The following is a 13,335-nucleotide window of genomic DNA, read 5'->3' as shown; positions in this document are numbered from 1 at the left end:
TTTTATGTATACATTTTGTAATATAGTAACAGGTTTACTGTCATCAGGTCTGTGTTACCTGCCTGCTTATAAAGCAGGGGTGAGGTTAGCATAGCAGCAAGCATACAATTAATCATAACCCTCATTAGTATTAGTTTGCAATAACCATTTTCAAGTGAAGGAATAGCATATGATTTGTTTTATGTCGTTTATGAGACCGCTTTATAACTATGCTGTCTGCTAACCGTATTGATTAGGCTTAATCTCATAACTCTGATATGCTGAGTCATTTTATCGTGACTCATCAAACACGCCCTCTTATGCAGTCCATTCTCCCCATTCTCTTCTGTGCAGACGCTCACTGTAAATTTTCTGAAACTGATCAGTCAGCTCCAGCTTTGCCCAGGCTTGAGTCTGCTCTTAAGTCCTTTAACCTATTTATTCAAGCAAGGTGTACAGATGTCTGGAATCAACATATGAGTTAAAATGCCAACTTAGAACATTGTCAACTGAATGTCACAACTAAAATGGAGACATATTTAAAAAAAATTGTTTTGTGCACCACAAACTGATCAGCCATAACATAACGACTGCCTTTCTAATATTGTGTAGGTCCTCATTTTGCTGCCAAAACAGCACTGACACTTCAGGGCATGGACTCCACTAGACCTTTAAAAGCGTGCTGTGGTATCTACCAAGATGTTAGCAGTAGATCCTTTATTGTCCATATTTATTATTGATCCATATTGAATTTGTTTGTCCTGCACATCCCACAGATACAAAATTTGACTGAGATGTGGGGAATTTGAAGAAGTCAACACCTTGAACTCCTTGCAGAGTGCAATGTCCTGCTGTAAGAGGCCACTGCCATCAGGGAATACATTTCCACGATAGGGTGCGCTAGTCATCATGAATGGCAGGACCCAAGGTCTTCCAGCAGGTCGTTGCGCAGAGCATCACACTGCCTCAGCCAGCTCGCTGTCTTTCCCAGGTAAGTGACACACATGCACCCAGCTGTTCATGTGGTGTAAAAGAAAATGTGACACTTTTTTCCATGTGCATGTGATGCTCACATACCTGCCTTGTAGCCGCTTTTGTAAGCCCCACACCCAACAAACTGTGATCACTGTGTGTTCTAACCTGAATCACCATGAACTTTTTCAGCAGTTTGAGCTACAGCAGCTCATCATGTTAACATACACGTTAGCTTAACAGTTAGCTACAAATGCTAAAACGCTGCTGTGCACCAAACTCTGTTTCTCCTGTAAAAGAGGTTGTTGGGTTTTGCCTGTGGTGCAGTAGTCTCTCTTCAACGAGTTAAACTGTATAATTGTGGCCTGTTTAAATGCTCTTACATCATCCTGATTGTTGCTGTGACTTTTGTTCACTAGATTTTTACCTTACTACTGTTCTCACTTTCCTTCCACTTTTCACAAAATGCAATATAACAATACTTATTTCACTCTAAAATTGGTGCAACCGCCCTGGACAGAGGAATGACATATTTAAATCCTTAATGGCATCACAGTCAGGTGTGCTATAAGATTCTTCAATTCTCTGACATCCTTTCACACAACTGAATATACTGGCACTAAACAGTATGTTTTATTATACAACACGTTTACAATGTATAGCAAGATAATGTAGCTTTTGAAAAATGAAACAATATATTTTTGCAATTAATTTCCCATTAATACCACATGGTTTTGGAAATGCTATTTGGCAGCCTTTGACCATTGGCTCGTTGTAGATAATGTTAGCTAGCATTAGCAAGTGAACTGTTTGCTACTTTTGCTATCTCAGTCTGACTTTCTCCTCTAAATGAAGGCATTTTATTTTTCCTGTGGTGCGTCCGTCTTCCTTAAACAAATTTAAAAGGTGAAGTTACCGCATTTGCCAATATGTTCCACCAAAGAAGAGTAAAAATCTAACTGATACACATTAAGAAAAACTTACATTAGCATGCTTACATTTCTGTTTCTACAACACAAATGTATTAAATATCAAAAAATAAGAACTTTTTTTTGGTCACATATAAATGATTAATATTACATTTATTTGTATGTAGGTTACAGAACACAAGGAACACAACAGGTCATATATTCACAAGATTTAACACATTTATTCATGGAAGTTTCCTTGCATTCTTATGGTTTATAATATAAAGTACAATTCATCTCATTTATATTTCTACTTGCTTTGTATTTGTGAATTTTGGATCTATAGTTTTTTGTGTAAAAATATTTTACTTTTATCCACATACTTTATTAATGGATGGACTGCCTCCAGTATATTTCTGACTTAAACAACACATCAAAGTATAACAGCAAACAGTAAATACAGTAAATACTTAAACAAAAAAGGAGAGACAGGCATTTAAAAGCTTTGTTTTTCTTTATCACATAAAAAATGTGTACATTGTATTTTATATCATATATTTATAAAGTGCTTAATAGACATAGATAGTTATAGTATGTAATCATATATTGTCATATTAGTTGTTTTGTATGTTGTTGATGATGGAGTATTCCTTCAGCAATGTGGAAGCTGTTATTTACATAATGTATACAAGTCCTAGGTCAGTACTCCCACTTCCTAAGCCATGGTGGAGTTGGGAGTTTGGTTCTGCTGGAATCACGACAGTGAGCAGGTGACGCCAGCATCTTCAGAGTGATCACAGTTGTGCACGTCCCAGGATATATGGGAGCATGCCTGCAGGGAGGCCTCGGCACCAGTGCACTTGAGATTGTCCAGCAGGATTGTTCCCGTGCCGGGCCCGAAGGAAGCTTCCCCCCGGGCTGCAGTGGCCTCTCCGCAACCCAGCTGACGACACACAACCTGAGCGTCAGGGAGATCCCAGGCGTCGTCGCAGATTGTGCCCCATGCAGAATTTAGGTACATCTCCACTCGACCCTCACACCAATGCTGGCCACCCACTAGTCTCAGCATTCCTACAGAAAAACCCAAAGAAGAGTGAATTCTGAATCTAGAGAAAATCGGCGTGGGTTGATTGTGAGCTAGTTAAATACATAGAGTACATGACCTACCTTCAGTGGGCTGCATGGTGGTGGTGACCGGTATCTTTTCCGTTACTCTGAAGTCACGCACATTTCCCATGAGAAAAAGCTTGGGGTCAAAAGCTAGGGGAAGCAGAGAAAAAGAGAGAAAACAGAGTGATCCTCCTGCGTTCTGGGCATACTCAGGAAATATCAGGTCACAAAAGCATTAGCAAGGCTCTCTTCTAATTACTCCACTGATCAATATTGGAAGCCTATTAGCTTCCCTGGCTCTTATAACGTAATAATACAGAGACACACTTTGCACAGGCAATTTCATATTTGTAGTATTTGTAAACTCCTCATTGTCATGTCAAATAATGTCCCCTGATGTGCCTATTCTAATCACCTGCTGAGGGCAGACTTCCTCAAAAGAATAGATTTAAAACTGTTCCTTTTAAATTTAAATGTATAATGTTTTCCGATAAATCTGAAACCAAGAAAGTGAAGTGGAAGTATACGTGTGCTTTTGATTTAGCCTTAAAGAAGCAGAACTTGGCCTGCAGGCAAGCAGTGACGCTGATGTGCCTTGACTCATCCTCTGTATTTTTTATGCTCTCTGGGCTGTCTCCTCCTCAGAGTACTACTGTCATGCACTGCAACTGGACAGCTCAGCAGGGCGGGCGTAGATGACTGGATTAATGGGAAGTATGAGCTTGCAGTGGAACTGATGACTTAATAGATACAGACCTAGTGGAGTATATGTGCAGTTATTATTGTAAGCTTAATGTAGAGCCACATGACAACAAGTCTGGTCTTACGTGCACAGTCAACTCCAGCATCCTCATGATGGCCACAGTTGTGCTGACCCCAGCCCAGGTGGAAACACTGGGACAGGTCCTTCTCAGTACCACTACATTCCACGTTGTCCAGCAGGATTGGACCCGAACCGTAGCCGTAGAAGGCCTGGGTCCTGGCCGCAATAGCCGGGCCACAGCCAAGCTGCATACACACCACGTGGGCATTGGTCATGCTCCAGTCATCGTCGCACACCGTCCCCCAGACGGTTTTGTACAAGACCTCCACACGACCCTGGCAGCTATTGTTACCATTCACCAAACGAATGGTTGGTTTGCCTGCACAGGAATAGAGGCAGAGGTACAGCATTGCAATTTTAGAATGAAATAATAATAATAGCTGTTTCCAATATAAAAACACAATGTATTTGTTTTTACAAAGGAGAAAATTGATAAATGTTGTCACCTTTTGTCTGAGCAGTCGTGGCAACGGTTGTCGTCGTTGGTGGTGGCTGTGTGACTGTAGCTTGTTCTGTTGCTGGAGAGAAAATGAAAAAAACGAAATTATTTGAGGGATTGATACAAAAACTACCAATTTATAACTTGCACCATCATGTACCGTGGCACTGAGGTGCAGCACACACAATGCAACGGGGGAGAAATGGCTCTCCCTGTTGGTCACTTGGCAAAAGTGCATTTTTCATGAATTAAAAAAAGATTCCAGCACAGCAAATGTGACACGCTGGTGAAAAAGATTAACAATCAGCTTGTGCTGACTTGCCACGAAAATTTTCAGTGTGTGAGTTTGTTTTTACCTTTGGTGTTCAGTGTTGGCCTGAACCCTCTCTGGAGTTCTGTTGCTGCAGGTGGAATAGTAGTGGATGCTGAAGAGGGCAGAAAATAGAAAGGAAATAATTGAAAAGCTTCTGCTTTTGCAATATCTATTACAGCTTGTTGCAAACACTGATACCTGTACTTAATAATAAATTGTTATTATTTCATCCTTACATCAGCATTACTTACAGTGTGATATTAGAATTTAGATTAGAGCACCAGAACTTGACATAGCAGTGCTGTAGGTCTTTAATCTGTATTTGTTTGAATTGCAACAGTTCCTTAGATACATGCCTGCTACTTGCGTTGATGTACATGTACATACCGGTGCAGGTGACCCCAGCGTCCTCATGGTGGCCACAGTTGTGTTTGCCCCAGCCCAGGCTTTTGCATTTGGTCAGGTCCTCTTCATAGCCATAGCAGTTGACGTTGTCCAGGTGAATCATTCCGGTGCCGTAGCCAAAGGAGGACTTGATGTGTGCAGAGACGGCACCACCACAGCCGATCTGTTGGCACACCACCCGGGCGTTGTTGAGGGACCAGTCATCATCGCACACCGTCCCCCAGTTTCCCTGGTAGTAGATCTCGACCCGGCCCTGGCAGGTATTCTTTCCACCTGCTAAACGTATGGTGCCATCTCCTAAACCAAGAGGGAGAAGGAGTCCTGATGAATGATCTTTCTCAGCATTATAAATTCAGACTATGTAGTTTTTATTAGAATCTCTATTAATATCAGTTTAGGGGTGTCCAGTGAAACAGTAGCTGCTGGGTTTTGTGTGTGAGAATGTGTCGAAGCCAAAGGAAATGACTAAGAGACACTGATACAGAGAAAGGAGAAAGGTGCTGGAAACACAATACAGACTGTGGGCCCAGAAAAAGCACCTGATATTCCACTAACCACAGATGTGGTCAACGTACGCCTCTTTCCAGACAAAAACACGGGGACAAAAGACATTCTCATATGTCCATCATTTATGAGCCGCGAATCTGGAGGACTTCCTGACATTCCCAGTGGCTTTCATAATATCACCAGAGAAATGGTCAGGTACGTCACTCGTTAACTAAATTAGATTCTACTCTGGTCTCTCATGGTCCTCTTGGGGAATCGGGGAGAAAACAAGGTGACTACAACAAAGGCAAAGCCAGCGAACAATGCGGATGGCCTGGAATTTAGGAGGCCTTTGAGGTGTGTTGAATTTCCTTGTAGGTGCCCAAGAGTTCCTTTCCTCTGAACTGGCTCTTTGATCTAAAAGCATCTAATAGTAGCACATCTGATACAATATATATATCACTTCTATGCAGTTTATGTTTTTGAATATATAGATCTGTTTATATTTTGACGATTCCTGCAGTTTGGACCTCACACAATGACAAAATAAGCCACTATTTATTATTTAATGACACCTGGACTTGTTTCTTTGGTAACATCTGGCATGCCACCAGTCTGCTAGATTTGTGTATTTTAGATTTTGATCCTAGAGCACTGAAATAATCAAACTAAAGTGTAATTCCTCTCAATATAAAACATTTTCATGTCATCCTTCATTTCTAAAATATATGATTTTTTCAAATTTGCACTTGAACAGGCTGTTCTTTGTATTTAGCAGAGAGACAATGCAGAATCTGACCTTTAAGCTTTATGCGAATCAGCCCGATTTCTTTTTGGACTAATCTGATCAGCTGTGATCGGCTGTGAAGATTAATTCAAGCACAGGTGTGGTTTGTTTCTCAAAGTCAGACGCTTGGACCTGCTATAGCAGATTTGTTTGGAGTGGAAATGGACATGTGAAAAAATGTCTAATCTTGGCAAACACTTGAAATAGCCACTATACATTAACCTCAAAGTTATCATATGTGTTTATGTTTAACAATACCTCTCCCTTTTCAGGTTGGCAGAAGACCAGCCTTTATTTATATATATATATAAAAGCAGAAGGTTTTACTTACGTAAACCCGAGTTGCTGTGGGGTGCAGTGGTGTGCTCCTCAAAACCTCTAAACCCCACAAATGCCGGTTCTAGCAGGGAAATGAAAAGAAAGCAGAGATGTCAGTCATTTTGCCCTCTTTTCTTAGCAGGCCTATGCATGAAAAGATGGTTCGCCACCACTTAAAGAGCTTTACCTCTGCAGGTGACGCCCACATCCTCATAGTGGTAACAGTTGTGGACGCCCCAGCCCAGACTACGGCACTGGCTGAGGTCTGTTTCCGTTCCTCTGCAGTCCACGTTGTCCAGCTTGATGGAGCCTGTGCCTTGGCCAAACTTGGAGCTAGAGCTACTGCCCACGGCCACCCCACACCCGAGCTGCCGACACACCACGTTGGCGTCCACCATGTCCCAGTCGTCGTCGCACACCGTGCCCCATGAGCCGTTGAAGCCCACCTGCACTCTACCTTCGCACCTGGTACGTCCATTCACCAGTTGTACTGTAAAGAGACAAGCAGACGGTATGTGTCCAGGTGTTTCTACGTTCTCAGTCTTTGTCTGAGGGTATTTCTGTTTGAGATCTTACACAAAGATGATAGAATGGCATGGCTTTAATGCAATGGCAAGAAAAAATCTTTCTGAAATAAGTATAATCCTACAAAGTTAAGACACACGATACGCCATATGACTCCTTGGATGGGAGTAAGGTGGATGCAGGAGGGTAGGAGGTTACATAGCATATAAATAGGGATTAGGGAAATGGAGAGCTGGGAAAGTGACCTTGTTTAAAAAGCCCCAGGCACTGCTCTACCTCCTGTACTCTGTTTCACTCACAAACAGCCTGACACCGATAGGCCTTCATAGCGTGACTTGAATGCAGACGTGCTTTTAGCAGCACATAAATGTTTTGTGCAGGTGAGGCGGACGAAGCTGTTAAGCTCAGGCTTACCTTCATAGTACGTCCTCACCGGGCTCTGGTCGACATTGGCTGAAATGAGGGGAGGAGGGAATATGGGAGAGAAAGCGAGAGAGTACGGAGAAATTATTTGTTGAAAGGCCGTTCTTGGCCTTCCATAGTTACTGTACTCTATATCTACTACATCCATTTTCCTGTAACACTAGACCCAGGCTGAAACCACAACAGGAGCCCTGTTCACACTGTATGCAGCAGCCACAACACAAATATGTTCGCCTGTTGCTTCAGTTTGGCAACTCTGAACAACCAGTTTCTTCTAGCGCCACCATGATCCTGACATTTAAGGTGATCTAACTTTTCATAAAGTTTGATGACGTAGCACCACTATTAGATCAATACTAATAATACTAATTGTCCAATGCTAAAGTTTATGACCAAATGCCAGCAAGACAATCCCATCAGCCTCAGCTGTCATTTGTGTTGCGGTCTAATTAGCATATTTATGCACAACACACACTAAAGACCCTATTTACTTGAAATGTTAGCAACGTCATTCACTGTAATACACTTTGATTGCCATTTTACATTGAGAGCATTATGTTTTGTCTTGACTACTAATGGCAAGTTTTAAAGATTACCTCAACTTCAGACAGGTTAAACTCAAATCTTGTTTATTCAAGAATTTAACATTTATTTTAAAATACACTGACAAGATGTATAAAGGCTGGCATTGGCATTTGAAACAATGGCCTCGCTCAATGCTATTTAGGCTGTTTAGAAATGAGGACATTCAGATTTGATCCACCAAAAACAGCCACTTTAAAATGCATCACTGGTAGGGAAACAGGGTTTAAAATCCATTGCACTATACTTTAGCTGACATTGTAATACCTTAGTTTAATCCTCTTTTGTAGAGCCTTGTTTCAAAGGTATCACCATTTTATACTAATAGTTCTGTCTAATTAAAAAAGAGAAGAAAAACGTTCACGTAACTTAAAGGGGCTGTAATGTTTTCCAGTGTTCCTGAAGATGTCCGCATGAAGCTCAAAGTACTTCTGTAGCTAAATACAGCTCCACAGAGCTGCTGGCATGGTTACTAACAATTATTTGATGAACTATCTCTACCACCTCATACCACCTTTATTTAATGCTTCAACTCTGATGTTAGCCAGATCAGCAAATAAAACTGTTAATAGATCCATGTGGGTTTCTGAGATGTGAGGGTTTTGACGTAACACATGTTCTCACAAGAGGTGCGCTGGAAGAAGGACATGCTAACGCCTGAAGGATAATATCTCAGATTTCGACAAAGACACCAGAGACACTTAAACAAACAAAAAATATTACACCCAATGTGGGTCAATTCACAGGCTTCTCCCGTTTGTTTGTGACACTGAATCACGAGCAGTACAATATCTACATATAACTAAATACTTTAGCTCCAGGGCATTGTAAATACATACCGAGGGATGTGCTGGTTACAGCGTGGCTTATGTTCTAGGGGCATATGAAATACTTATCCTAAATAGCATAATAAACGTTCCAATAAATATTACTTACTGGATACAGTTCGTCTGCTTACTTTCATGTCTCCTGAAATTCAAATTTAAAAGGAAAAAAGACGTTAGTGAGTCACATATATAAACCCATTTAGCTGGTGTCATCACATTTGCATACATAGCTCTCTATACATGTGTTGATCTAGTGAGTGGAATTGACCCTGGCTTGCTTCAAAACCATTTGCAGGGCATTTAGCCAGCTATTACTGGGTAACACGGGCCAGACAGTGACCGTGGACACAAAAGCCCTCATCTACAGGGAGTTCTCTCGTGGGCACATCAGGTTCTTGAGCATTATTAATGGCCCAAATGCGTTTAAACACTGACGCACAAAAAAAATCATCTCATGTGTCACCTTTTCTCTGGTGCAGAGACTAAAATATGCAGAATCCCAAACTGAATTTAACTAAAAACATTAAAGGCTCCTACATTAGCCATTGGAAGGACCGTTGTGAGGGCAAGAAAAGCCAGAACATGGAAGCGTGTTTAAGATTACAGGAGCAGATGAAACATGTAGATAAAATTTCAGACTTCATACAGCCAAACTAAGCCCTTTAGGGAGTCATATGCTTTATTATAAGATGTTCTAGCCAACACTGGTCACTGAGAACATGAAACAAAAGCAGTAGACTTTTAAAGGTGTATTACTTTTCCATATTTCACAATGTCCCCTTTAGCAATGACAATAGACTACAAATATCAGTAGGAACTGCCCTTTCTACATTAATACGGTTACATGATGTTATTACTTCCTTAGTATTATTCAGTATACACATGCAGATCGCAGTTCGTGTTGTGTTTCAGAGTGGATATCTACTCTGATATCAGGAATGTCTTTACTAAAAGACGCCTTCTCCCTAATGACATGCAATATTCTATATCTACACTTTAAGGTCCCATCAAAAGAGTGGCCTTGCCTTGACCTGTTGTACTCTTTGGACAAATCCAAGGTGGCAACTCAAACTCTGTGCACTCACCGAGTCGCAGCAGCACGCTGAGGGCCACCAAGACGAGGGTCCCCAGCAGGGATACCAGGAGCCAAACGGCCGGGTTCCAGCACCTGCACTCGCTCTCTACCACTCGTTGGCCTCGCATGGCTGCCTGACTGACCGTTCACCTGCAACACACAAACAACCAGTCCTGCTCATCAGATCTCCCAAAGTCCTGAGCTGTGTGCGTGTGTGAAGCTGTAAGTAGAGCGTAGTAGACACTTTTCTACAAACAATCGCTATTTTCTGTTCTGGTTCAGAACAGCCTAATTATAGTATTGGATTGTTTCCTCTGATGGAGCCTACAGCTGTTGTTTTTGTGCTGTAGTAGGGTATTGATGGTAGTTTGAGGTCGGGCATGGGCAACGTGTAGCCCAAAATCGTTTCCATGGATCACTTGACGCACATCAATTCCCACAGACATAAGAGGGCTGTAAAGGAGTTCAAATGGCATAAAACTGTCACCCAAGTTTTACAGATATAAGCAAGTGCCACCAACTAATAAAGCTATTGCCAATAAATTACAAGGAACAGGGAGTCCAGCTACTTTTCTCTTTTGTAACCACAAAATGGCCACTGTTCACCAACCTGGCAGCAGTGTGAGGTCTGTTAGATAGCTGGGGTGAAGAAGCTTAGCTTGTGAGCATCAGCAGCAGCTGGGGAAGGCTTGTGTTACAGACAGAGGCAGGCACCTGTGTCACTGTTTTCAAGGGGATTTTCCTTCAGACAGAGAATATTAGGATTCACTGAGTATCACTCAGTAATAAGAGTTAGATAGTAACTCAGCCAGACACCGAATACCCTACGTTCCTCTCAACTCAGAAACTGGGATGAATGACATCCATCTAATACTGCAAGGGGAATCAAAAAATGGCTCTGACTGACATTGTAACATGCACTGATTTGAAGAAATTAAATCTAGATTAAAATTCCATGCACTGTAAAACATCTTGTTGGTTGAACTCAGAAATATGAGTGAATATAAGGCTGTCTTTAATATTTTCACTTCAACCCTCTAGCTAGTTGTTTGAACATGCAAATTGAAATGGTCTGCCTTTATCGTACTGATTTGATCATGTTCATTAATATGCAGCATTTTAATCCTACTAATCCCACAAATGTAGCCTGATCAGGTCTGCTTTCATTTATCTACGGTCGCTGAATTCCACCTTTCACCTATCCTTTAAATCAATTGTTTGAAGCATGTGATTGTTTGTCTCCATGCAAAATTCCCCCTGACCTTACACAGGAATTCGTATTAGGGGATGATGAGGGGAGAATTTGATATTGGCCCCTCGAGATAGTGGACATTCCGGGCCCAGGGGGCACAAAAAGACATTTCTGCTTTCTGTGGTCCCCGTCGTCGGGCATAAGCGCTGCTTCCTGCAATCTGTCACTAGAACCCTCCAAAACGCTTAGGCACCTGATGACACTGCAGGGGCGCCTCTCGTCTCCTTGCAGGGCAAGGGGAGAAAGGGGGAGGAGGACTAGAATATTAAGCCACTGTACTGTATTCATACACTTCGGCTTGTAAATTTAACCTGCAACCTTTGTGAGGCCATTAGTGACAAGAAAATTCAGCTCAGAGACACCTCTGGACACATACGTTTACACCCAGGATAAACACATTTACAGTGTCTCAAAAGGTGGCGTACAGAAGGCCAGAGGCCCACAGAATAGACACAGCGCATCCAGTTGGGAGGTGGGGATTTAAACACCAGCACAGCGCTCAAGAACCACGGCCGTCTCATTTGCAGACTGCACCAACAAACCACTCGAAACTCCGGGACAAATGGCTCAGTTATGAGGGATGAAAAATAATCTAGTCCCCAATGTTGTGTTTTTCAATACTCCATTCATAGTAGGATGTAGCGCAGATCCGCTGGGGAATAATGTTGCCTTTTGTGTCGGCTCTGCTTCCCCTCCCTTCCCTGTGCTGAGAAATAGCTGAAAGATCTCGGCCCCACAAAAATACCCCTCAATGTCTGAGATGAACCAGAGAACAACACCGTCAGTCCGGAGTTTTGTGCCATTTGAACACACAATTAATGTCAATATTTAATCTCACCATAGTCCTCATTGATATCCATTTAGTTTTTGTGTCAGAATATAAAAGCAGAAAGAAATTTAAGAAACCTTGTTCAATAACCGTGAGGAAAATTAAAATAATATCATGTAATCTCAACAACAATGCACATTATATCTTAGATAACTTGTGTAAGCCACATTGTTATGAATTCCCACTGCAAATGTGAAAATGTAGCTTTAAAGATACTGCTATCCACTGGTTTGTCACAGAGTCAGGTTCATATTAAAAACGATCATGATCATCAAATACAGCACTTAAAAACAAAATGAACATACATACCTGCTGAAGAAGTAATTATCTTGACAAAGAATACAAAATAAATAAAAAATAAACTGGGTTTCCTCCCTCCCAAAAGAACTAAAAAAATGTCATCAGAGTTCAAGTGGCAGGCAGCTTAATTCCACAAGTCACACACAAAATACAGAAACTTTGCGTAGAATTGGAGGCAGAGAATCCAGCGCTACGTGTTTTAGGTCTTTCATCTCCTTAACTCTGCGTGACTATAAGTACCTGGCTTCAGTGACAGGGATTACGTAAAACAATAAATGCCAGAGCATTGTATGTTAATATTCTAACGCCCTGTACCTGTCTGTGCTTAAAAGAAGCAGGAGGGGCGACAGGAGAAAAGGAAAAAAAAAAAAAAAAGACAAAGACAGTGAAAGCTAACCCTTTACTGGTACCCCTGCATCTCCAGTTTCAGGTAGCGCTCTCAGAAGGTGCGGTCCTGCTCATCCCTGCACACACTCACGGAGAGAGACGAGACTGTGGCTTAGGTCCTGTGTGTGTGTGTGCGTGTGTGTGAGACTCACACACACACACACCCACACAAAGGTATACTCAAGCAGAGGTCTGTGTCTTGATGAGGCAAAAAGAGCGATCAATCAGGAAGTTTTACACAAAATCATCCAGTCCTTATTTAGTCCCACAGAAAACTAATGACTGCCAAACTGCATTCGTGGAAATATTCAAACATTAAAATTCTGGCAGGTTGCTTGATAGTGCAGCTCTGAACGGCTGCCTGTTTTCCAGAACACATAAAATCCTAGGGGAAGAATGTGGCTCAGTGGGTCCTATCACAATGTGTTTCCTCTAACTTCACAAGTTACAACCTCCATTGTGTTAATGCCAACATGACACAACATTTTATAGCTCCTCTATTTGTGCAACTCCTGACAAGGAAAAGCCGGGGGCCTCTCTGAATTGTGCGGCACAATAATACCAATTGCTTCCGAACTCTAATCCTTTCTGAGCC

General features: G+C 41.8%; 1 protein-coding gene across 2 annotated transcripts; it reads right to left on the bottom strand.

The window, feature by feature from the left end:
- Positions 1–1,944: 1,944 nt before the first annotated feature.
- On the bottom strand, positions 1,945–12,752 carry LOC311502585 (scavenger receptor cysteine-rich domain-containing group B protein). Of its 2 annotated transcripts, XM_084564885.1 has the most exons (12): positions 12,363–12,752; positions 9,983–10,122; positions 9,007–9,039; positions 7,480–7,518; positions 6,728–7,030; positions 6,554–6,622; positions 4,932–5,246; positions 4,588–4,656; positions 4,239–4,310; positions 3,797–4,111; positions 3,027–3,119; positions 1,945–2,930 (listed from the first exon to the last, which is right to left on the bottom strand). In XM_084564885.1, the coding sequence occupies exons 2-12, from the start codon at positions 10,098–10,100 to the stop codon at positions 2,614–2,616; spliced, it is 1,743 nt and encodes a 580-aa protein (XP_084421011.1). In that variant the 5' UTR covers positions 10,101–10,122; positions 12,363–12,752; the 3' UTR covers positions 1,945–2,613. The 2 variants fall into 2 exon arrangements, with proteins under 2 accessions (XP_084421011.1, XP_084421012.1); XM_084564886.1 differs by lacking the exon at positions 12,363–12,752 and having other exon boundaries at positions 9,983–10,145.
- Positions 12,753–13,335: the final 583 nt, after the last annotated feature.

The sequence above is a fragment of the Chelon labrosus genome (assembly GCF_963514085.1).
Source record: "Chelon labrosus genome assembly, chromosome: 17".
NCBI lineage: Eukaryota > Metazoa > Chordata > Actinopteri > Mugiliformes > Mugilidae > Chelon > Chelon labrosus.
Note: the sequence above shows the minus strand (reverse complement) of the source record. Positions and strands in the feature narration are given on the sequence as shown.

Coding starts and splice junctions, on each gene's coding strand:
- LOC311502585 (XM_084564885.1), bottom strand. CDS start 10,100: ATGCGAGGCCAACGAGTGGTAGAGAGCGAGTGCAGGTGCTGGAACCCG. Junction 5,247..6,553: donor CCACAGCAACTCGGGTTTAC/GTAAGTAAAACC, acceptor CTCTTGGTTTAG/GAGATGGCACCATACGTTTA. Junction 2,931..3,026: donor CACCATGCAGCCCACTGAAG/GTAGGTCATGTA, acceptor GTTTTTCTGTAG/GAATGCTGAGACTAGTGGGT.